Genomic DNA, 26,617 nt, shown 5'->3' with positions numbered 1-26,617 from the left:
GATTTTAAGCTCTGTAATAGAAAAACAGATCTCTGTCCCTTATAAAAGGTACATAAATAAATTAATCTGCACATAATTTTGGACCTATTAAAGACAAAAGAAAAAGTATACTTTGTAGTAAACGCCGTTCTGTTTTTGTTTTCTATTTCTTTCACATGTACTGGTCAATATTTTTTGTTGTTTTTTGGGTATAAACATGATTTCTGCCTCTTTTTCCCGTAAATTTCCCGGCTTTACTTTTTGTATTTTTGTTTACCAAATAGCATTTTCATCTTTTAAGCCCCATTCTGCAGTATGTGAGAGTTATTTTCTACTAAGGCTATGTTCATACCGCATTTGGTGTGTTCGTTCAGAAGATATGCTGGAAAATGTTTCCGGTGTATACATCGAACATTTCCATACCCTATGACAGACTAGTCCTATGGCAGAAGAGTGTCCTTTGACCGGTATGCTTGGCCATTTCTTTTTTTTTTTACCTGTATTAGAAAGTGTACTTTACTATGCTTTCAAATACAAGTGTATCCTGTAAAAACTATAATGCACAGTATACTTTTTTTTTTACAATGTTGGCCAATAGCAGACATATGGTATACAGTTGCATATGTCTGGGCTGTAAATTCAGGGTGTACATCAGGGTGTACATTGTGTACACCAGGTGTACATTCCAATGCAGTGTGAATAAAGCCTTATACTGTAAGGGTATGTTCAAACAGAAAAAAAAAATCTGCCTTCAAACTTCCTTCAGCATTTTCAAGGCGGTTTTTAAAATGCAGGTGGTTTTTGAGGGGTTTTTTTTGGTTGGGAACCTTATTTATCTGTAAAATCTGATTTTAATAGTGTCAAAACCTGTGTCGGGCTGTACGGCGCTGTTTTTTTTTTCATATTTCAATAGAGGTTCAAGAGCGGAACCTGCCTCAAGATAGAGCAGGACGCTTTTTTTTTTCAGTTTGGGGTGTTTTTGGACGCTAATTTTGACGTGGAAAGTGTGGCAAAATCAGCATTAAAAAACACCCCAATACCTTAATTCTCCTAAAGTTTAACTGTGTATTAACATGGCTGCTCATGAATATTCATAAGTGTTTCTGCCCTAGTCTAGTCCTCTGAGTATACTTAAAGGGTTATTCTCATCATAGACATTTAGGGCATATTCACAGGATTGCCATAAATGTCTGATAGGTGTAGATCCTACCTATGGTACCTGCACCTTTCTCCAGAACAGGGATCTTCAAAACCCTTCCCGCTGGTATACACAGACATTCATAAGAGACTCAGAGCGCTTCTTTTTTGCATGTCTCTGAGCCTTCTGTGCACAGGGAATCCCTGTGACATCATTAACAGTGTGACCTCACAGGGTTCCCTGGAAACTGCCTGAATGCAGAAGCTTTCCCAGTGTGACAAACAAATCCTGCTGATGGCACTGCAAGCAGGAGCTGGCAGGGGCATCAAAGGCAGGATGTAAATGAATGGGCTTCTGGCAATTTTTCATCAATTTACATGGGATGGGCAGGAATTATTCACAGGAAGCCCCATATTAAAGGGATTGTGTAGGATTTGAAAATGGTGATGAGCAGCAATATCAAACATACCCCATGGACAGACGAAGCGATGTTTCTGAAAAAAATATCTTTATCCTAATCCTGGACAAACCCTTTAACTACATATAGGGAACACATTAGTGTATTGCTTGATCTTTCATAATGTTTTTTATTTTCATAGGTCCAACTCTCATTCAAGAATAACTTACAGATGCCAACGCAGGACAGAAAAACTCTTCTGAAGACATTTTTCCTATTGCCTGGGTATTAACAACATTTGCGAATACCAATTTATGTATTTTGAATGGAAGAGATTTCTAACTCCATCCTTGTTATTGTTACCAATAATGTATTAGGAGCAGGGATCTCTCTTCTTTCGTCTAATTCTTTGTTCATTTGTTTTGATTACTTTTCATTTAACCCGTCAAAGTCCAAGCCATTTTTAGTTTTTCAAAAGTCATAACTTTTTTATTTTTACGTTAAGGCTTATTTTTTGTGGGAGGACTTGTAGTTTTTATTGGCACCATTTAAAGTACCATATAATGTACTGGGAAACGGAAAAACAATTGTTTGTGGGGTGGAATTGGGAAAAACTGTGATTCCTCCATGGTTTTTGGGGTTTCGTTTTTACAGCTTTCACCCTGCGATAAAAACATCCACTGAACTTTTTTCTGCTGGTCTATACGATTATGGTGATACCAAATTTATGTATTTTTCTAATATATTTTACTACTTTACGAATTTTTTTGTTAAAAGTGTTTTGTGTTGCCACATTCTGAAAGCTATAACTTTTTTATTTTTTCGTTGATTGAGCGGTGTGAGGTCTTATTTTTTGCAGGACGAGCTGTTGGTTTCATGGGTACCATTTTTTGGTATATACATCTTTTTGATCGCATTTTATTACAATTCTGTTAGCGCTAAGGTGACAAAAAAAAAAAAAACACACAGCGATTCTGGCTTTTTAATCTTTTTTTTTTTTTTTGACGCCCTTCATTGTGCGGGTTAAATAATGTTATATTGTAATATTTCTAACTTTTACAGACGCGGTGATACCAAATTTTGTTTATTTTTTACATTCCATTAGAAAAAAAATGTGAAAAGGTTTTATTTTTTTTTATTGTAATTACTGAAAATTTATTTGAACTGGCGATCGTCAGATTGCTGGTAAAATACACTAATGTATTGCAGTGTATTGTAATTTTTACAGGTTCCTGTTAAGCCCCCAGGCTGCCATGACAACCATCATCGCCTCGCGATCTCGTCTCAGGGGGGTGTTGATGTGCTCTCACAGGGAGCCGCCCGCCTCATTCTAATGGCTTAGATACCACGGTCGCTATTGACACCTATTTAGATGCCTTGTAAATGGGCCTTTACTTACTTATTACTTCCAAAATTGTAAAGTGCTTTGGTATATACTGGCGCTATGTAAATAACAATTATTAGTAGTAGTAATATTTGTCTAGTTTTGGGAAAGAGTTAAAATGAGTGTTACAACAGTGTAGCCAGTCGTGTCAGGGATAGGATTAATAGGGACTAACAAAGATATTTTTGGGTTGTACAGAAAGCTGAATTATTCCTACTTCAATACATACAATCCATAAAATTCAATTTTAAGTGTCATACAGTGAACACAGAAATAGTGGTATACCATGCCCCCGGGAATAGTGTCCATAGATAGTGAACCCAGGAATAGTGCCATACAGTGCTCTCGGCAAAAGTGCTAGCCACACAGGTCCCACGTTATTAATGAGAAAGGGTGCCAGATTTAGATAACCAGGTTGAACTGGCTGAATTCTACCTGTGGGTAGTCCAGTGGTTAGTACTGACATATGTATACATATTTTTATAATGTTATTTGACATATAATTATGAATTTTTTTCTACAATTTTGCATGTTTTAAAATCAATTAGATTACGATTATCACTGTATTATCACATCTCCACATCTTAAGTGTTTTAGATTTTTTAATTATTTGTATTTCTAATAAAGATGAGAATTATATACATTATTTTTGAGTGTTGTTCTTAGTGGCTTGCAGGTGTTATATACTGTATATGTATAGCTTTACATGGACACAATCACTACCCATGTATAAAGAATTGCCTTAAAGTGAATTACCTTTTAGATAACCCCTTCTTTAATACCCCTTTTTTAATCTCTCATGGGTGAACAACATTTTACAGTTTACATATAAAATTAATACACTGAGAAAAAAAGTTGAGTAACCTAACTTAATATTATGACTTACTTTGTACTTATCCTAAGTTACAGTCTGTACTATAGCCCAGAGGTTATTTTACAGTCTCCAAAAATGAAATCTTTCAGTATTCTTTGCTAACTAAATGTCTAGATTTCGGTCTATATGAGTGCCTCAGTAGATAGGTCCATGTCACTCTTTTGTCTGCTGTCCTTTTGGTGTGGCGAGTTTCAATCACGAGATCACGCTGTGCTTACACTTCTGGCCGCAGCTCCTTTAACATCGCCACAGTCCCTGGATGAGCGCTGAGGCGATGTGTTGAAGGAGCTGCGGCCAAAAGTGTAAGGACAGCATGATCTTGCGATTGAAGCGGAGATCACGCTGTGCAGGGGAGGAGCTGTATGACGCTGACTGGACAGCGTCATACAGACAACACAAACACTGCCCACAGAGAAAGAGCAGCATTACCGCCCATTTGGCTAGTATAGCCTCATTTGCATATTTAGAAAAAAGCTCATAACTTTTAAAATAATAAATGTTTGGGATACAATTTTCACTGTAATTATCAGCATGACAGCGCCTATCAGATTAGTTAGGAGAGTGGGCATTAAGGAGGTTGTCCACAACCGGACAATTGATGACCTATCCACCGGATAGCTGCCCTGGTGGCCTCCAGGCACCGGATGTCCATGCCGGAAGTAGTCGGCTCCGATTACGGAATAGCGGCCGAGCTGCAGTACTGCAGTTCTGATCCTATTCAAGTGAATAGGAGCAGAGCTGCAGTTCTGAAGCATGGCCGCTACGCAATGAACGGAGCCATCTGCTTCCGACTCCATACATTGTATACTGTGCAATGACATCCGATCTCGCAGGCCACTGGAGCAGCTGATCGGTGCGTGGTCCGGGTGTCTAGGTCGTCAATTGTCCGGTAGTGGACAACCCCTTTAATAAAGTAGTGACAGATCCTCTTTAATAGGGGGCCAAAGGAAGGGAGTCAAATTAGGGAATGTGATAGGACTGTCTAAAAAGATGTGTTTTCGGGACATGCTTAAAACTGTAAATGTTGGAAGTAATCTGATTATCAGTGGCACAATATCTACTACAGCTCCATGCGTCATAGTAATTTTAGCAATTCTGTATTTCTGGAATAGTGGAGAAACCGGAATCTCAGGATGACTAGTTATATATCTCCAGCCCAGATATGAAAATTGCTGGATTACATGAAATTGTGGCAGAACATAGTAAAATAATAATTGAATTTATTGGGTATATTCACACACGGCAGATGTGATGCAGAAAATCTGTTCCATTTACTTGAATGTGGTTGTTTCTGCATCATGTGTATAGATTCAGATGTATGGGATAGTTGCAGAAATGTTTGCAATCTACCATGTGTTAACATACCCAGTGCCGATTCTAGCTTTTCTGCTGCCTGAGGGGAAAATTAAAATGGCGCCCCCCAGATCTCGATTGACATCCCCCTGGCTGTTCTACATTACTAGCAGCCTCCTCCAACTCTTGCGGATGTGCCGTTGCCTTCTACTCCCCTGGCATGCATAGTGCAGCGATAAGTCGAGCAGAGTACACCTCGCTGTACGGTGCGTGCCAATATAATACAAGGCAATGGTGCATCCGAGAAAGTTGGAGGAGGCTGGTAGTGATATAGAACCAGCAGGAATATGTCAATCAAGCATGGAAAGGTGGGTTTGGAGGCAAGACTATGTGACTCCTCAGGATAGCGGCACCGCCCCATGTCCCTTTAAAGTGTAATTAGCATATAGCGTGCGCCGTTTTAAAAGTTGATTTTATAGATTTTGCTGCATCTGAAAAGAACATACAGGGGAATGTTTTGAAATATTGTCAGGTCATGCATTACCACATGGTGGCAATTCAAGGGGTTAAAACTACCTTGCAGGTTCCCATTAAATAGACCATGTATTGCAACAATTCTTTCCCTGAAATTTTGTTATTATAAATATATCCTATATAATTACAAAACCAGAACCAAGATCAGTACATGTATACAGCACCAGAACCAAGCTCATACATATATACAGTACCAGAACAAAGCTCAGTACATAAATACAGCACCTGAACCAAGCTCAGTACATGTATACGGCAAAAAGATCAAGCTCACTACATATATATGGCAAAAGGATCAAGCTCAATACATAAATACAGCACCTGCACAAATACAGCTCAATACAGAGATCATTTGCAAATTTAGTGCAACCCTTGCCGTATAGGTTTGTACGGCGTAAAACTACAGCTCCCAGCATGGCCGAACAGTGGTAAGAATATACTGGAAATGGCTGTCTCACAAAAAAAAACAATCATACCACCCATCATCTCGCTGCAGATCATACGTTGACTACAGTACTGATTAGAGGCATAATAAAAATTTACATTGAATGACTCACAGATAAGATCCTAGTCGTTCTTTTTCTCTTTTCTTCTCCATTCCGTCCAGACCTCTATGGTGACTTCTCCCGGCCACGGCCCATTGCTGCAGTTTGACACTCAGATGTTTTTAGCTTCTCACTTTTCAAACATTTCCGCACCGATAAATGAAGATAAAAATTCTCCTGGTACCACACACTTTGCCACCATTCAATGTGTCCCACACAAACACACAGTGCCCCCTTAGATAGCGCCCCCCATGGAGCATGCTGTAGATATTGCTGGTCATAGAACCCTCTGTAGATATTGCCCATCATAGAGCCCCCCGTAGATAGTGGCCCACATAGAGAGCCCCCTGTAGACAGTGCCCCACATAGAGCCCCCTGTAGACAGTACCCATATACATAGTGCCCCCTATAAAGCCTCCTGTAGATAGGCGGCGCAATAAATTCATTGTGCCGCATGCGTCATTGAAAGGCACTAAGTAGCAGGGCAAGGTTCTAATGTTCTTTGCCCTGCCAATGCTAGATATCCATGTATTTGTATCTGCGTCATATAGACGCAGATACAGTCATAGTGATGGATGGGGTGGAGGCGGTTGGTTTCAGTGGCGCCACCGCCCCTTCAGATAAGTAGCAGGCTCCTGCCTTAGGTGAGCCAGAGTGCCCCTATAAATGCAACAGGGGTTGTAGCTCGCCATACATTTTAGATAGCTGTAGACTGAATGTTAGTTCGGCCAACAGCTATTCCTCCCGACTCCCCCATACAACATGCCCGACCCTTCTCCCCCCTGACATCTACAACAAATGCAACATTGTTGGAAAAAACACAACAAAAGTGCAACAATTCCAAAGCATAAATTGACATGCTGCAGATTAAGAAACCTCTCCGCAGGTAAATTTATGCATGTTTTCTGAGCTGATTTTTTTCCGCAGCGTGTGGATGAGAACGGTTTGAATCTCATCCACTTTGCTGTTATTGCAAATGCTGCGGATTTTCCGTACAGAATTCTGTTGCAGAAATTCTGCATAGTTTAGACTACTTGGGAACGCAGCCTTACAAAGAAGTGTTTTTCATTATAAACTCCTTTAAATGGTTCTTGCATATGGTTCGTGATTTAAGAGGGGCTTTTTGTAAAGCAAGATGCAGAAGAGTCCTCAGAAATCTAATGAATTAGGCTAATTATAATTTTATATTTGTAAATGTATTCTTTTATTTTTTATGTCATATTACTGTTGTGATCCTGATGCATAAGAATGTCCTGATACATAGCAGTCGGCATACCGTAAGTTAATGGTAGGCGCGTGCTTGGCAGGGTTAAAGGTGTGGCTGACCACTGTGACCATATTTACTAATTCATCTTGCACATTGTACCATTGATTTCCTTTTACAGCGACCTTCTGCATCAGAGGATTTATAATGGAGGGCAATGCAGCAAGCATCACAAGCAGTACAGGATGTACCAGGATGAGAAGTAGAAGTTTCTATATCCTCCGGTCCTATGTTGTATCTGAAAGATCAGCGTATACCTTTCTGTGTTCACACATTTGGACAAATTCACTTGGATCATTTGGCAAACAACTTCTGCAATAAAAGACATGAAATGTATCAGTGAAATCCTGTTCAAGTGCTTTGCAGACCAGAACATGAGGATTGTGCTCCGGTCACATACAGTCCATTTGGAAGGACTATAGATGAGAGAATGTTCTGATTTGTCTCAAAGATATTGAGAATATTTAAAGGTAACTTGTCCCTAGACCCAGGCCCATGTAAACTGGGCATCTATACGATGAAACAAATAAGTTTAACGCACTTTCTTATCCTCCTGAGGTGTTACTGGGGACGAGGGTTCTAATAGGAATAAAGTATTACAGTATATTACATAAGATAGAATATGTCGTTATTTTTCCTCTCCTCCGGGACTGCTTATAGGACACTGCTGGATTCACTAGAACTGGGATATTTGTGACAAGACATATCACATGATCAGGGCCATCCTTAGTCTTTTTGGGGCTTAGGGCAAGGGTTAATGTTGGGGCCCCGTGCACTTCACAAAAATCTGTCTTACTCCGCCCCTTTCTGTGTCATGTGATCCGTGCAGGCGTAAGATGGTGCTGCTCTCTCCTGTGGACCCCAGCAGACATTAAGACACATGACAGGTTTAGATTGAGGGCCCCAGCCGACAGTATCACACACGATAGGCTTAGATACAGACCCCATCCGAAGGTATCACACATGAGAGGTATAATAGATACAGGGCCCTAGCAGACGGTATCACACATGATAGTCTTAGATACAGGGCCCCATCAGACAGTATTGTCAGGGTAAAACTTCCTTTTTTCCCTGTTATCTCACACCGAATAACCACCTCTGTAAATTGAAATCTGAGAGCATGCATACCACGAGACAAGTTGGTATAGATCCTACCTCCGTCGAGTAGGAAGTGAACTGAACTTTTTTATTGAACAAAAGAAAGAAACACAAGTTCCCTGCCTAGAGATGTGGGACGTGCTTAAGCCCCATTGGCTCCTCAGCTGTAAGTTCTTCTGTACACTCCTCTTGCATTCCAGGGGGGGTGTCTTCCATAGGCGTGTTTCTCATACAGACTCCATCTTGTTTCATTTACAAATCTTTGTGTAATATACAGATTTTTAGTTTATATAAAGTAATAATGTTTTTGCCAACAATATACATGGTAATGATCCCTGACAGTATCATACATGATAGGCTTAGATACAAACCCCCAACAGAGGGTATCACACATGATAGGTTTAGATACAGGGACCCAGAAGACAGAAGACAGTACTACACATGATAGGTTTAGATCCAGGGCCCCTAGCATACAGTATCACACACAATAGGCTTAGATACAGGGCCACAGGCCTAGATACACGACCCCCGGCTTAGATACAGGGCCTCCCAGCATACAGTATCCACCATATTATACTTACCCAGTCGAGTCCTCTTCACCTTCGGGCGCAGCACTGGCTCCTGAAGCGATTTGGCACCTCAACGTTATGTGTGAAGCGCATACAGCGCCCTGATGCTGACCGCCATTAGGAGCCAGCTCTGGAGGTGAAGAGGACAGGAGCAGGGAAGGTAAGTATATGGAGTCTCTGTCTGTTCACTGAGAAAATGTCCAAAATTTTACTCCAAGATTTGCTTCTTTTAACTATTTGGCGAAGCTTCACTTCCTCTCGCGACGCGTGGCGCGACTAAGTGACTATGCTTGCTTGTCTCTGAGGTTTCTGCAGAGGCTTTGTGGCTTGTGCGTCTTTGGAGGTTTTGTGTTTACCCCTCTTACAAACTCTGAACATTCTGCATCTCAATTGCCCATACTTACCAACATTTAAATCTCCCAAATTGGGATACTTTAAGCCCTGCCCCCGCTCCGACCAAAAATACCTCCAAAATGGTGGAAATGCCTTCTTTTGCTGCAAATTTCCATAAGCTCTGCCCCTTTAGAGATTGTCCAACCAAAATCGTGACTGCTGGCGATTGGCACTCATCAAAAAACTTAGACCGCACAGTATACATTGTTTTTTTGAATACAGTTGTGCTAAAAAGAGTAGTTGACTGTGCTTTTTAATACAATTTTGGAAACGGTATCTTAATATAAAATCTTTTAAATATACTCACAAGTTCCCGGCACCGCGGCCTACTGCATCCTCCACCGCTGATCCTTCAGGCAGTGATGTCACATCCATTGAGATGTCACATGACTATGGAAGCCAATCATGGCATGGCTCTGTGGACGCAACGCCACAGGCTGTGCCATGACTGCTGCCTATGGTCATGTAATTTAACATGACGTCTTCATGGATTTCCTAATATCCTGCACGGTAAAAGGGTTTTGAAGACATCTGTACAAATAGGTATAGATTGGGCCAGGGAAAGAAACAGGGAGTAGATGGCTCCTGTGCAAGAACACACTTGGTCTCCAAACTTGTGAGCCATGGAAAGGAGATGTGAGGCGATGTTATGTCCACCCCAGAATTGGGCAGTATTAGTGACCTGCACTCAGTAGTGCACTATCCATCAGAGGTGGGGCAGTACTCCAGGGGGAAGCAGTTTGTAGATTTAGCAAAAACTAGTGCAAGGGACAACTGGAGTCGTTTCCCATAGGAATCTGATTCCGTTTTTTATTTTTCAGCGGCCCTTTGAATAATGAAAGCAGCAACCTCATCGATTGCTATTGGCAACAGCTCCACTTTTCCTTTGCACCAGTTTTTATAAATCACCCCCAATCTGTGTACTTTCCCTTCTCCAATATGGGGGGGGGGGGCCCAATTCACTTTTTTTTCCAACTTGCTCTCATTGCAGTTTATACAGGACTAGTCACCATCAGCTGAATGGGCGTCATAAAATGTCACCAGAATGGTGTCACAACCAGATTGCCCCCCCCTGCCCTTAAAGCGGCTCTGTCACCACATTATAAGTGCCCTATCTCCTACATAAGGAGATCGGCGCTGTAATGTAGGTGACAGTAATGCTTTTTATTTAAAAAACGATCTATTTTCACAACGTTAGGAGCGATTTTGGTTTATGCTAATGAGCTTTCTTAATGCCCAAGTGGGCGTATTTTTACTTTCGACCAAGTGGGCGTTGTACAGAGGAGTGCATGACGCTGAATAATCAGCATCATGCACTCCTCTCCATTCATTTAGACAGCAGAATCGCGTTCTTACTAGAACATGATCTGCAGCCACATACACAGCGATTCTGCTTGATTAACGTTAATCCAGTATCCTGATAATAAATACACATGAAATCCAGCCTGGACGTCATGTGTATTCAGAATCCTGACACTTCTGAATCTTTTCTGTGAGATTCCAGCAACGGATACGAAATCTCGCGAGATCACGGAGGTAAACGAGATTTCGTTTCCGTTGCTGGAATCTCACAGAAAAGATTCAGAAGTGTCAGGATTCTGAATACACATGACGTCCAGGCTGGATGGTCATGTGTATTCATTATCAGGACACTGGATTAACGTTAATAAAGCAGAATCGCTGTGTATGTGGCTGCAGATCATGTTCTAGTAAGAACGCGATTCTGCTGTCTAAATGAATGGAGAGGAGTGCATGATGCTGATTATTCAGCGTCATGCACTCCTCTGTACAACGCCCACTTGGTCGAAAGTAAAAATACGCCCACTTGGGCATTAAGAAAGCTCATTAGCATAAACCAAAATCGCTCCTAACGTTGTGAAAATAGATCGTTTTTTTAAATAAAAAGCATTACTGTCACCTACATTACAGCGCCCATCTCCTTATGTAGGAGATAGGGCACTTATAATGTGGTGACAGAGCCTCTTTAAGCACACATAGGTTACTGAGGGGTATAATGGCTCGTTCACATCTGTGAACCGTGTTTCGTTGTTCTACTGTATTCCATCATAAGAGCATAACAACAAGAATACTAGAAGCCCGGGATCCATTGCATGATGGAAACCAACGACTTCAATGGGTACCGACATGCTGCGCTATTTTGTTCTGGCAAAATCAACGGAATCTGTGACGGAAGCCCCTAAGGCTTCGTTCACATTTGCGTCGGGACTCCGTTCATGGGTTCCGTCAGAGCTTCCCGTCAGGGGAACCCATGAACGGAACCCTGACTGAATCAAATGAAAACCATAGGTTTCCGTTTGCATCGATATTGATTTCAATGGTGACTGATCCGATGCAAATGGTTTCCATGTGTCACCGTTGTGTAAGGGTTCCGTCATTTTTACTCAATCAATGCCGCAGTCGACTGCGCTAATAATTATGTCAAAACAACGGAACCTTAACCCCTTCCCTCTTTAGCCACTTTTGACCTTCCTGACCGAGCCTCATTTTTCAAATCTGACATGTGTCACTTTATGTGGTAATAACTCCGGAATGCTTTCACCTATCCAAGCGATTCTGAGATTGTTTTCTCGTGACACATTGGACTTTATGTTACTGGCAAAATTTGCTCGATATGTTCAGTATTTAATTGTGAAAAACACCAAAATTTAGCGAAAAATTGCAAAAATTTGCATTTTTCTCAATTTAAATGTATCTGCTTGTAAGACAGGCAGTTATACCACCCAAAATTGTTGCTAATTAACATCACCCATATGTCTACTTTAGATTGGCATCGTTTTTTGAACATCCTTTTATTTTTCTATGACCTCACAAGGCTTAGAACTTTAGCAGCAATTTCTCACATTTTCAAGAAAATTTCAAAAGGCCATTTTTACAGGGGCCAGTTCAGTTGTGAAGTGGCTTTGAGGGCCTTATATATTAGAAACCCCCAAAAAGTCACCCCATTTTAAAAACTTCACCCCTCAAAGTATTCAAAACAGCATTTAGAAAATGTCTTAACCCTTTACACATGTCACAGGAATTAAAGCAATGTAGAGGTGAATTTTACAAATTTCATATTTTTTTGCAGAAATACATTTTTAGTACAATTTTTTTTATAACACAGAAGGTTTTACCAGAGAAATGCAACTCAATATTTGTTGCCCAGTTTCTGCAGTTTTAGGAAATATCCCACATGTGGCCGTAGCGTGCTACTGGACTGAAGCACCGGCCTCAGAAGCAAAGGAGCACCTGGTGGATTTTCGGGCCTTATTTTTGTTAGAATAAATTTTAGGCACCATGTCAGGTTTGAAGGGCTCTTGCGGTGCCAAAACAGTCAAAATCCCCCAAAAGTGACCCCATCTGGGAAACTACACACCTCAAGGAAATTATCTAGGGGTACAGTGAGCATTTTGACCGCACAGCTTTTTTACAGAAATTATTAGAAGTAGGCCGTGAAAATTAAAATCAACATTTCTTCAAAGAAAATGTAGGTTTAGCGATTTTTTTTCTCATTTTCACAAAGACTAAAGGAGAAAAAGCACCGTAAAATTTGGAAAGCAGTTTCTCCTGAGTAAAACAATACCCCACATGTGGTAATAACCGGTTGTTTGGAGACACGGCGAGGCTGAGAAGGGAAAGAGCGCTATTTGGCTTTTGGAGCTCAAGTTTAGCAGGAATGGTTTGTGGAGGCCATGTCACATTTACAAAGCCCCTGAGGGGACAAAACAGTGGAAACCCCCCACAGGTGACCCCATTTTGGAAACTACGCCCATTGAGGAAATTATCTAGGGGTATAGTGAGCGTTTTGACCCAACAGGTTTTTTGCATAAATTATTGGAAATAGGCCCTGAAAATGACAATCTAAATTTTTTCAAAGAAAATGTAGGTTTAGCTAATTATTTCTCATTTCCACAAGGACTGAAGGAGAAAAAGCACCATAAAATTTGTAAACCAATCTCTCCCGAGTAAAACAATGCCCCACATGTGGTAATAAACGGTTGTTTGGAGACACGGCAGGGCTGAGAAGGGAAAGAGCGCTATTTGGCTTTTGGAGCTCAAGTTTAGCAGGAATGGTTTGCGGAGGCCATGTCACATTTACGAAGTCCCTGAGGAGACAAAACAGTGGAAACCCCCCACAAGTGACCCCATTTTGGAGACTAAACCCATTGAGGAAATTATCTAGGGGTATAGTGAGCTCTTTGACCCCACAGGTTTTTTGCAGAAATTATTGGAAGTAGGCCCTGAAAATAAAAATCAACATTTTTTCAAAGAAAATGTAGGTTTAGCTTATTTTTACTCATTTCCACAAGGACTGAAGGAGAAAAAGCACCACAAAATTTGTAAAGCAATTTCTCCCGAGTAAAACAATGCCCCACATGTGGTAATAAACGGCTGTTTGGAGACACGGCTTGGCTTAGAAGGGAAAGAGCGCTATTTGGCTTTTAGAGATCACATTGAGCAGGAATGGTTTGCGGCGGCCATGTCACATTTGCAAAGCCCCTGAGGGGAAAAAACAATGAAAACGCCCAAAAAGTGACACCATTTAGGAAACTACACCTCTTGAGGAATTCATCTAGGGGCGTAGTGAGCATTTTGACCCCACAGATGTTTCATAGAATTTATTAGAATTGGGCAGTGAAAATAAAAACAATCCTTTTTCTTCAATAAGACGTAGCTTTAGCGCAAATTTTTTCATTTTCGCAACAAATAAAGGAAAAAAAGAACCTAACATTTGTAAAGCAATTTCTACCGAGTACGGCAATACCCCATATGTGGTCATAAACTGCTGTTTGGGCACACGGCAGGGCTCAGAAGTGAAGGACCGCCATTTGGAGTGCAGATGTTTCTGGATTGGTTTCTGGGCGCCTGTGGGCCCAAAACAGTGGAAACCCCCCAGAAGTGACCCCATTTTGGAAACTACACCCCTCAATGCATTTACCTACGGGTGTAGTGAGCATGTTAACCCTGCAGGTGTTTTGTAGAAATTAGTGTGAACTCGATGTTGCAGAGTGAAAATGGGATTTTTTCCACAGATATGTGGACAATATGTGGTGCCCAGCTTGTGCCACCATAACGAGACAGCTCTCTAATTATTATGCTGGGTTTCCTGGTTTTAGAAACACCCTACATGTGGCCCTAATCTCTTGCCTGGACAGTCGACCAGGCTCAGGAGTGAAAGGGTACCATGTAAAATTGAGGCCTAATTTGGCGATTTACAAAGTATTGGTTCACAACTGCAGAGGCTCAGATGTGAAATAATAAAAATAAACCCCTGGGAAGTGACCCCACTATGGAAACTGCACCCCTCAAGGCATTTATTAAGGGGTGTAGAGAGCATTTTCACCCCACAGGTCTTTTCCATTAATAAATGCGCTGTGGATGGTGCAAATTAAAAATTTATATTTTTCCCTAGATATGCCATTCAGTGGCAAATATGTCGTGCCCAGCTTATGCCACTGGAGACACACACCCCAAAAATTGCTAAAAGGGTTCTCCCGGGTATGACGATGCCATATATGTGGAAGGAAACTGCTGTTTGGGCACGCTGTAGGGTTCAGATGGGAGGAAATGCCATTTGGCTTTTGGAGCGTGGATTTTGCTTGGTAGTAGTTTTGTTTGGAGTCTTACTGGTGTTTCCGTTTATAATGTAGGGCATATGTAAGCCGGGCGGAGTATATAAGGGGCATAGTCAGGTGGTATAATAACGGGGTAAAAAAAACTAATAAAATGATCCATAGATGTGTGTTACGCTGTGAAGCAATCCTTTCCGAACAGGCCAGTGTCGCACTGATAAATGGTGTCATTTCTTATCCCCCTTTTGGTCCACACTCCGCGCTTTTGTAGTTTGGGGAATTTTGCTGGGAAAGCGTTGTCCTGGTATAATACGGGCACCGTCGCTTCCAGCGGATATGTTTGGGCCCTCCCCTTCCTGGTTCCCTAATTTTAGGTCCTTGAAAAATCGCCTCTTCAAACAGAAGAAATGTTCCCCTCGGGCACAACTGCATATTTTTTTATTTCCTGACTTATTGGAGCCATAACTAATTTTATTTTTCATAGACGTAGCGGTATGAGGGCTGGTTTGTTGCGGGACGAGCTGTAGTTATTATTGGTACCATTTTGGGGTACATGCGACTTTTTGATCACCTTTTATCCTATTTTTTGGGATGCCAGGTAAACAAAAAAACGCAATTCTGGCACAGCTTTTTTCGTTTTTTTTATACAGCGTTCACCATGCGTTATAAATTACATGTTAACTTTATTCTGTGGGTCAGTCCGATTCCGGCGATACCTAATTTATAGCACTTTTTTATGTTTTACAACTTTTTGCACAATAAAATTACTTTTGTAAAAAGAATGTATTTTTTCTGTCGCCAAGTTGTGAGAACCATAACTTTTTAATTTTTTTGTCGACGGAGGTGTATGAGGGCTTGTTTTTTGCGGGACGAGCTATAGTTTTTATAGGTACCATTTTTGGATACGTGCGACTTTTTGATCACTTTTTATTCTAATATTTGTAGGGCAAAGTGACCAAAAAACAGAAACTCTGGTAACGTTTTTTACGGTTTTTTTTACGCTGTTCACCGCGTGCAATAAATAATATAATATTTTGATACCTCCGGTCGTTACGGTCGTGGCGATACCAAATACATATGGTTTATTATTATTTTTCAATAATAAAGGACTTGATAAGAGTAAAAGGGGGATTGTGTTTTATTTGATTACTTGAAACTTTTATTGTTTTCAAACTTTTATTTTTTGCACTTTTTTTTACACTTTTTTTACACTTTTTCTCAAGTCCCACTAGGGGACTTGAAGTTCCAACGGTCAGATTTTTTTTTTTCTAATACATTGCACTACCTATGTAGTGCAATGTATTAGATCTGTCAGTCATTCACTGACAGCAAGCCGATTAGGCTTCGCCTCCCGGCGGGGCCTAAATCGGCTTCCGTAATGGCAGAGCAGGAGACCATTGTGTCTCCTGTTGCCATAACAGCAGTCGCCAGTCCCGATTGCCTGTCAGGGCTGGCGATCTGCTAGTAACCGCTTCGATGCAGCAATCGCTTTCGGTTCCTGCCGTTACAGGTGGATGTCAGCTGTACAGTACAGCTGACTTCCACCGCTGATGACGCCAGATCAGCTCCTGACCCGGCGCCATCTTGCCGGCAGCTACGGAAGCCGATCAGGCTCTGCCGCCGGGCGGATCTTGACCGGCTTCGGTGCTAGGCAGACCGGGAGGCCAGTATTAGGCCTCCGGTTGCCATTGCAGCCACCGGAACCCCGGCAATTTCATTACTGGGGTTCCGATGAGCTGCAAACACCTTAAGTGCAGCGATCGCGTTTGAGCGCTGCACTTAAGGGGTTAATGGCGGGGATCTAAGCTAATTTCGGTCCCCGCCGTTACAGCCGGATGTCAGCTGTAAGATACAGCTGAGATCCGGTGATGATGGCACCGGCTCAGCTTCTGAGCCGGTCCCAAACATTTGGCGTACATGTACGGCAAGATGCGGGAAGTCAGTACTTTCCATGACGTACATGTACGGCAAATGTCGGGAAGGGGTTAAACAACGGTGACAAACAGAAACCATTTGCACCGGATCTGTCACCATTGAAATCAATGGTTTCCGTTTGTATTCCGTTCATGGGATCCCCTGACGGAAAGGTCAGACGGAGCACGTGAACGAAGCCTCGACGCAGATGTAAACGAAGCCTAACGCAGATGTGAACAGCCCCATAACTTTTTTTTTTTTTTACAGATGACTACTAATGCTAATTTAATGAATTGATTTTAATCCAAAAATATACTGAATTGAAACTGTGCCTTACTTGTATTATTATATGAAGATTATTATAATTATTATTATTCATTGTACAACATAGCAGTAGTGAGGTTTGTAACAATAAAATAAATAAATAACACATTTGTATTTCTCATTTTTTCTTAAAAAACACAGAGGCATAAACCAAATATTGTACAGAAATCTTCATCGTTGACAGGTTTCTGTCTTCCATGAACCGCCCTGTTCGTAATTGTTCGACATTACAACAGCTCATGGACTACATCTCCCACAATCATCTCCCTCTACGGTACGCCGTGCCCTGCCAGCGGAGGATTGTGGGGCTTGTAGTTTATCATGGTAGCGAATGACCGCAAACATATACAGAGCTCTTCCATATTCGGGCGGTACGTAGTACGTGCAGAGTGCCGTGAAGAGGTCAGGTGGCGGGGTCTTGGGCACAAAGCTGACGGCATTAGAGAGCGACTCCATCAGGAAGTGATCAGTGAGAAGTATGCTGAGGACCAGGCTAGTAATAACCGCAGATAAATACCGCATAGAGCAGCCGGTGTAGTCCCATTCCGTGAGGTGAGCCATGTGTATGCTACCGTGTGTAGACTGCAGGGCGTGCTGAGGATGGGTGTACGGGTTCTCCCCCACAATACAGCACGCCTTTGGATGTTCCTCATTATTCTTCACACAGTCTGCTCCATCTGTTCTGCGCAATGAAACATTACTGACTACTCCTTCTGCACTTATATAACACATATTTATAAAATCTTTTTTTTTTTTTAGTGTACTTATTACTCTAGATTATCATTTGCATAAATCTGTAGTATATGGGAGTATGTAATCTACTTTATTATAGGCAAGTTGCATCTTCCTCACCTTCCAGCAGCCTTTAGTTTCCCTTTCCTCGTCTCCTGGCTCTCTGTAAATATTCTATAAGGCCTCGTTCACATCGTTGCAGATCCAGCCGAGAAAACCAGAAACAATAGTGCAGCATAGTCTATCCACGTGCTGACCCTCCATTCATGTTCATGGGCTTTTCAGAGAAAGCCGAGCCCTGTACAGTTTGTCAAAAATGTTTTTGGTTTTAGCGCTGCAGCTGGTATGTATCCAATACCCGTAGAAGCTGCATAACGCCACTGTAAGCGGAATCTGTCAGTGAGCTGGACTGACGGCTAGGCTGACAGCTGCTCCTGTGTGCCTCTAACACGCAATCTAAGGCCGTGTTCACACAGCGTATTTTCAGGGAGAAAATAGGCGGATTTGAAGAGAAATCAGGCTCTGAAAGCCAGTTGTTTTTTGTGGCAGAATTTCAAAGCAATTGTGAAGTGTATTTTTTTTTGTGCAAATCTTAATACCGATCAATCAACTCCAATTTGATTGGTATTATGGTTAGGTTATATGTCCGATGCACACAGGTGCTGCTGTCAGCAGAGCCGTCATTCCAGCTGACTGATGGATTGGGCTTACATCGGCGCTATGCGGAGTGGATGTATAGAGACTTCCGTTTGCATCACCATTGATATCAATGGTGACGGAAACATTGCTAATGGTTTCCGTTTGTCACCGTTCCGGCAGGTTTCCATTTTTTCGACGGAATCAATAGCGCAGTCGTTCCATCGTATGCATATTATAGAAGTATTGTGGTCACTTATGGATGCCCCATGCAACATCATCGTGGGTCTGTAGTATGGAAACCTCCATGTGCTGCGTGCTTGGCCTATAATACTCCTGTCATTGATCAACCAGCTGTATATTACAATGACTAACAGCCACTACTATCTATACTACAGCCCCCTTTCCTCCTCTTTGTCACAGCCCTCTTGTCACTGATCTACCTCTAGACGTTATTTGCCACCTTTTCTATATTACATTCCCTAAGTTATTTGCATACTCACGACTAACCATATCCGTATGAAATCGTTCCGTATCCTCCTCATAAGTGTCACTCTCTCTTTAGTGCAGCTCTCCGTTGCTTCCTCTCTATCTTTCAGCCACCAACCATGTATAGCCCCTTCCAATTTCTGCCCGCCTCTTTTTATATTACAGCCCTCTAATCCTTATTTGCCCCAATCCATATGTTTCAGCCCCCAAATTGCATGTTCACTTTAAAGGGAACCCATCAAGAGGATAAAGGCCCCCAAGCAGTCAGCGATCTGTTATCCAGGACAGTAACCCTTCACAATGATGCTTTTGTATAATCTGGCAGATTCAGCATAATGTAGAAAAATAATAAAAAGAAACGGTGCGCGCTGTATGCAAACTACATGGAAAGTCAATCAAGCCAGGAGGAGGGGGGACCAGCCAGCGTGATTCTGTGGTTGAGCGGCACCACCCCCATGACTCTTTATAGGTCATTTGCATATAACGTGCACCGATTTGAAACGTATTTTTCAACATTATGCTGGATATATAAAGGCACGTTTGTGAATTGATTATCATCCTGGATAACAGGTTGGGGGTGATGTCACTTCTTCAGCCGTTTTTCATAGACTCTATAGAAAAACAGCTCTAAAAACCCCGCGAAAAACGCGACTTTGATTAAAAAACTTCTGAAAATCAGGAGCTGTTTTCCCTTGAAAACAGCTCCGTATTTTGAGACTTTTTTTATTTTGTGTGTGCACATACCCTAACTGACAATATCCCAACATGATTGTTGGAGGGGGCTATGGCTGTGTGAGCTCCGTTCAAATCAATGTAGAAGACCAACATATCGCTTTATAGACGGAAATATTCAGGTCTTTTATTTTGAAAACCGCTTTCCTTCTGCCATATCGTGCATTTATTACCAGTTTATGCTAAAATGTAGTGCCTGTTGGGGCATGCATGTCCGTTTTTAAGAGCATAAAATGGGTGTAACTCGCTGCTTGGCTAAGATTTCGACATGTCTATGAAATGTGACTTTTTGAAAGGTGGGGAAAAAAAAATCTAATCTCTACTCCGCAAATATGTGTAGCTGTGTGAAAATGAATGGTAGTGATGTTTGTTATGAAATGGCACGTGTGTTATAGTTTTGTTCCAACTTTTTTTTTTTTTAATTCATTTTGTTTTTGTTTTAAAAAAGTTGTGTTTTACTTTTGTTAAAAAAAACAACTGTTTCACTTCTGAAGCTTCTATGTATTAGGGTATGTGCACACAACCTATTTTCAGACGTAATGGAGGCGTTTTACGCCTGAAAAGACGGCTCCAATACATCGGCAAACATCTGCCCATTACTTGCAATGGGTCTTACGATGTTCTGTGCAGGCGAGGTGTCATTTTACGTGTCGCTGTCAAAATATAAAATTATAAAAAAGCAGTAAATAGGCAGCACTCACAAAGGCTTATAGTGGAAAAAAGAGGGTGCTTTATTGACCCCAAAAGTGCAACGTTTCGGCTCACACAACCTGAGCCTTTCTCAATGCTGAGGTTGTGTGAGCCGAAACGTTGCACTTTTGGGGTCAATAAAGCACCCTCTTTTTTCACTATAAGCCTTTGTGAGTGCTGCCTATTTACTGCTTTTTGTCTAGCGGGACAGTGGTCAGTTCCCTAAGGCTAATATTTGTCGTTAAGAACAGTAGAAAAACTTACATCACATTGAAAACCACAAAAAATTGCAAGCGTGAAATGTAAACTGCACACTAGCCACTTATAACCGCTGACATATATAATAATTATAGTTTTGGAATGCTTATTGATAAAAATAATTAGGCCCTAATCAGACCTGAAGCGCACTATCCTAGAACAGATCGGATACCCCAATGCAGAACAATCTAGATGTAGACTACAACCGTATGAAACGGAACAACACATTTAAAAACAATGTCCCAAAAATATATACAGCCAACCGCAAACACCCCTATGCAAAATAAAGATTGTATGTCCCTACACGACGGCATATTAGTTTGTATCCGTCATCCATTGACTTCAATGTTAAAAAAACATTTGCCACTTTTCAGTAATTTTATGACGGAAACAATAACACAGCAGACTACGATATTTCTTCTGTCAAAAAAACGTAAATCTGACGGGAGCATAAGGCCCCATTCACATGGCGTTTGTGCTATCCGCCGGGTGTATACGTTTTTAAAAATAAATAAAACCGTGGAGCATTGAAAAGGTATGCAAACATGTACCATGTTCTTTTTACGTCTGTGTTTTTTATTGCGTGTAAGTATAGCATAAACTTATGTCGGTATACGTTTTGTCAGTTTACCTAAAAATAAAAATAAAGTATACTTTTTTTTTTTTTTAAAGTGAATACTGATAGAAAAAGAAAGAAAATGGATAGGTTTACTATAAACAAACGTATAGCATTACGTTTGCATACGTCGTCCTTTGAGATCAATGCTAAACAAACGTTCCGTCGTGTATACGTTTCTTTGAAGTACAGAATAGCGTAGCAGACTACACTTTTCAGTACTTTCAAAAAACAGTAACCCAACGTAAACCATGACAATCATAGATCAAACGGATGCTATTTTGGTCTACGTTTGACCCATTATAGTCTATGTATACGCTGAGCTGTACGTTTTCAATGCTTTTTTTTAGTGTTTTATACGCCCGGCAAATAGCACAAACGCGATGTGAATGGGGCCTAACTGAGCACAGCAGATGCGAAAATAAAACCCATTGAAATCAATGTTGTTGTTTTTTTACGCAAACCTGAACATTCGTTCGTGCGTTCCGCTGACGGATACGCTAGAACGGAAGCCATAACGCAGGTGTGAACGCAGCCTAAACCAGTTTTGGTCCCCAACTTATTACCAATTATTAACTATTTAAAACGGAAGCTCACAGTTTATTATCTAACACGTCACAGGTGTTTCAATATACAGTTTGGGGATTGTGACATTTCTGTAATGTAAAATCCCCTTTAAAAACTCCCCGACCTTATTTCTCTAAATAATCTTCTTGTTCCTCATGCCCTAATTGTGCCACTAGTTCCTTTATACACTGGCTGGCACTAGAGGAATATTGCTTCACTCTATAGAGGTGCGGTAAGTAGTAAATTATCATACGAGACCCATTCAGGTGAGAAGTGTAACTTCTACTATAAGCTCCACTCTTATAAGCTATCCACCATTGTGATCTGTGTGCCTGACCCCTTTGCTGTGCTTGTATACTTTACATCTACTTGTTTTAGGTGTGTCTTGTTTTATTATATCATTTTACATATTGGGGGTGGGGACTAGAAACTACTGGTGTGCCCACGTTCCCCCTGCATCATTGTAGTGGCTCTCCGCTCAGGCTAATAGAACAGGGGATCCCTCTATGATATCTATATAACCTAATAGTAAAGAACCGTTTTATATTACCACACTTATTTAATTTTTAAACTTGCATAGTAGACATTCTTATTTGTTCATGTCGTGTATTTGCTGAATGACGTGAACATATCATGTATTTGCTTAACTCTGCAGTCAGGTTACTGTAATCTGTCATTCTAGCATTGAATTACCTGGGAATGTTCTGGGCGTGCCATTGTCGATTTATACATGTTTATTGAAAATGTCTTCTTTTTCTTTTAGGTTTGTGTTCGATTGAAGGTGACCACATTATGGTGAGTGAAGCCTTTTCTCATATTTCAATCTCCCACTGTCGTCTGTGGTGATGTAGCAGATGAAGGGAGTTGATCTCTTCTTGAGCAACAGGCGCCTCCTCTTTGCCATAGTTGATTCAGCTTGTGTGGCTAAAAAGGGGGAGGGAGTGTAAAGAAATGTGCAAAAGAGTAAGGCCTCATGCACACGACTGTAGCCATGTGCGATTTTTCGGGTCGGACGGCTGCGAAGTGTCACCCGCAGGCCGCCCGCACATCACGGGCCGCGCACATTCATTTCTATGAGCCCGGACCACAAAACACGGCCGTAATAAGACATGTCCGTTCTTTTTGTGGTCCAGGCTCCTGGGCCATGCACGGGCCGTGGAAACCACGGTCGTGTGCATGGGCCCATTGAAATGAATGGGGCTGCAATTCTCCCACAGATTTGTGGGTGAATTGCGGCCGCAAAAATACGTTCGTGTGCATGAGGCTTTTAAAGTTTAAGAAAAACACTCTGGCATTACGTTTTAGCTTTTTATTAGTGATTGAAAATAATTGTGTACAATGCAACAAGTAACATATGAGGGTTTTTCTTTTTCGTTGTTTTTTTTCCTTTCATATTAATACAGAATCTGTATTACGGAGCTATTTTTCCTTCAAGGCATTGCTAAGCTTATTGGGACTACACGTGCCACCATATTGAATCTGTGCACATGTGTCACATGCGGGAGCCCTTATTCCCACAATGCAATGCCCACACAATCTCCATCATTCAGTTTACATACAGTTGAATGAATACAGGGTGCCAGAAATTGTAGTCTGCTGATTAAATGAGACCTATCTATATTAAAGCTGTTCTAAGGGACTCCAAGATGGCGGTTCACATAAACACGCTAGGGAAATGATTACATAACATGAGAAAGGATGCATAAACCAATCGCTGTACAAGGTAAGGAGACATAATAGAAGATAAGCAAGTGCTGTTCACCTTTGGAATAGAAAGGGCAAGCACCCACAGGAGACAAGTACAGTAAAATATTAATCTCGCTATAACCTTGATTCGTCAATCATTAACAAGCACCTCGCGATCCTCTTTCATCTGACACAATCACGCACAAACAATATTTATTTACAGCGGTGTAATGTTTATTCACCCAAGCAAGAGATTCTCCGTTTTGTCTTCGCAATAGATTATCTGTTATTACAGAGGACAGACTCTTTTTAAATAGATTTCGTTGCTTATTTTTTGCTCACTTTGACCCATCACATGTGCTTGACTTTGGCTTATGGTTTCTGTACCGTTGTGTTTGGGATTTTATATGGTTTGGTCTCTGCGGTCTTTTGATAGGACTGCAGGTTGTGTGCAGGGATATCTCCATCATCTATACACCGATATATAGATCATGTGTGTGTCTGAAAATATTTTATGGTCCCCTAGCAATAATCGTGTGTGGCATTACAGGACCTGATTTAAAGAAGACCTGTCACTAGGTCATATAAGCTGAACTGGTTATCTGACCTAATTATCAGTGTCTTCCTGATTCCAGCGCTGCTTTTCTTTTTTTCCTGAACCCCCCCCCCCCCCGTTCTAGAGATATGGCCCACTTGTGTTGGCTCCCTCTATGCTAATTTGCAGTACTTGGCCAACAGGACGTGAACTGCCCTTACATTGATTGGTTATGATCCGAGGCAGGGAAGCTAGCTCCTCCCTGTTGGCTAACTACAGCAAATTAGCATAAAGGGAGCCAACACAACAGTAAGCCATATCTCTGGAATGGGGGGAGTACAGGAAAAAAAGAAAAACCGTGCTGGAATCGGGGAGACAGCACTATTCAGGTCAGTTAACCCGTTCAAGTTATATGGCCTAGTGACAGGTTCTCTTTAAATCAGGTCCTGTAATGCCACACACAAATATTGCTAGAGGACCATAAAATATATATAATGTGTGTGTCTGAAAATATTCAGATAAGCATTAATTGTAATGCCACACACCATTATTGCTATGCATTGCAGGTCTAAGTGTTTTGTTATTTTAGAGTATGCAAAGTAAAAATATTTTGTTAATTATAGCCCGAATATATTTGGGGAGCGGCTTCGCAAACAGCACGGCTCTAAGGTTTATATATTTCTTTGCAATCTAGAATTATACTCTATAACCTCTAAATGGTATACATATACATCAACAGACTGTCTGCAAAATTCCCTAAGTCTAATTGCAATGGGGAACTCCGTTTTTATTTGTTTCCACCGGAGTTTCCTTTTCTCTTTTGTAGACAGTCATGTGTGTGGCTAGACTGTTCCCCAGTAAACTCACTATGTAGATTGCTGTGTATAGAACAGTAACATAATCTTGCTTTTCCCAGTACTGAATGTACAGTATGTAAACATGTATGTACATGAGAAGTCTGACATTCTATTAACCTTTGTATTGCTGCCTGCTCTGATATCGGAGATGACACGGGTCTGTTCATGTGAATGCCAGTGCAAACCCCAAAGATGACTGAATTTGTGTAGGCGAAAACAAATTCAACCTCTATCAATTGTTAGTTAACAGAAGGTCTGCTCGGGGCCAGGGTACCTACTGATAGAAGGCCGGGTAGCTCCAAATATTGCAGGAATGTAGTTCAGGTTAAAATCTGAGTCATTTTTCTGGGTGTGTATCAGCCTTGGTTGACCAGGCAGGTGTTTCTCTACATTGCTTACCTGTCCTAACCAAAATGTACTGTGTGTGAGCAACAAGATTTCATAAAGTGTAGCTCCATAATGTCAATATCCAATTATCTTACCTTCTTTGGTGCAAAAATTCTACGTGACTTTAATTTTATAATCTATTTTATAGGGGTCAGACGTTTTTTTTTTTTCCTGTTAAAGTTCCAAATCCCCTGCTTTCATTCATAGCCATAAAGATAAATTGCCCAGGGAAGATACTGAAGACTGATTTATAAACTGTATGCTGAAGGCTAAATGCACACGTTGCGGAATTTGGTGCAGAAAATCCACATCAAAACCGCAGGTATACACCGATAATTCCACAGGTAAAATCTGCACCTAATAATGCATTTTTTAAATGCATTTTTAGGTGTGGTATTCACATTTTGATGTACGTGTTTTGTTTTTTTTTTGGTTTTTTTAAGACTAGTGCGATACAATTTGTAAGGGGAAACGCAAGATAAATTGACATGCTGCAGATTTAAAATACGCACTGCAGGCCAATTTACAAGCAGAAAAAAACGCAACCTGTAGATGAGATTACTTGAAGTCTCATTTACTTTGCTGGTACTGTATTACGCTGCATGAAAATACGCACAGCAAATCCACACGAAATATGCATGGTGGGGAGAGACACTCTTGCAAGCTGGGCAGTGAAGTAGAAACTGGTCCTATTCTAATTAATTAGGACCTGTGCATGATAATCTCTGGTTGCCGCACGATTGCCACGGCGTGCCGGAGTGTACAACTGGAGTTACAATTTGGGCCCACTAATGGTGTCTGCCGACAGGCAGTCAGAATGAAGGGAAGCAACAATTTTTAAGCTCTGTAAGGCTAGGTTCCCACAGTGCAGATTTGCTGCAGATTTTGCCTGCATTTTGTAAGCCAAAACCAGAATTGGATCCAGGAGAGCTGACCTATAAGGCCTTTCTTTATAAAATTCTTCTGTTTAGATTCCGTTCCTGGTTTTGGCTTAAAAAAAGCCTCCAAAATCTGCACTGTGGGTGCCCAGCCTAAGGGTAGACAAACACACAGGGTAAACACTACAGATTTTCCGCAACAGATTTCATAGTGGAAAATCTGCAGCGTATTACAGTAGCAGCAGAGTGGATGCGATTTGAGCAAATCTCCTCCACAC

General features: G+C 41.2%; 2 protein-coding genes across 4 annotated transcripts in view; both read left to right on the top strand.

The window, feature by feature from the left end:
• The window catches only part of LOC142741417 (caspase-1-B-like), a 40,100-nt gene extending 32,184 nt beyond the window's left edge, over positions 1 to 7,916 (top strand). For 2 of the 3 annotated variants that reach the window (XM_075850795.1, XM_075850794.1), the window contains exons 9-10: positions 1,717 to 1,799; positions 7,527 to 7,916. In XM_075850795.1, the coding sequence (XP_075706910.1) occupies positions 1,717 to 1,799; positions 7,527 to 7,611 (168 nt within the window). In that variant the 3' untranslated portion in view covers positions 7,612 to 7,916. Of the gene's footprint in view, positions 1 to 1,716; positions 3,495 to 7,526 lie in introns of those variants that run through there. The other variant, XM_075850796.1, reaches the window with a different exon arrangement.
• A 9,728-nt stretch (positions 7,917 to 17,644) lies between these two features.
• MTMR4 (myotubularin related protein 4) overlaps positions 17,645 to 26,617 on the top strand; it is an 81,037-nt gene continuing 72,064 nt past the window's right edge. Inside the window, exons 1-2 of the mRNA XM_075854098.1 lie at positions 17,645 to 17,828; positions 22,760 to 22,791. Coding sequence (XP_075710213.1) covers positions 22,789 to 22,791 — 3 coding nt within the window. The 5' untranslated portion in view covers positions 17,645 to 17,828; positions 22,760 to 22,788. The remainder of the gene's footprint in view (positions 17,829 to 22,759; positions 22,792 to 26,617) is intronic.

Source organism: Rhinoderma darwinii, chromosome 2, assembly GCF_050947455.1.
Source record: "Rhinoderma darwinii isolate aRhiDar2 chromosome 2, aRhiDar2.hap1, whole genome shotgun sequence".
Classification (NCBI taxonomy): domain Eukaryota; kingdom Metazoa; phylum Chordata; class Amphibia; order Anura; family Rhinodermatidae; genus Rhinoderma; species Rhinoderma darwinii.
The sequence above is the reverse complement of the archived record's forward strand: the minus strand, read 5'-3'. Positions and strand labels throughout refer to the sequence as shown.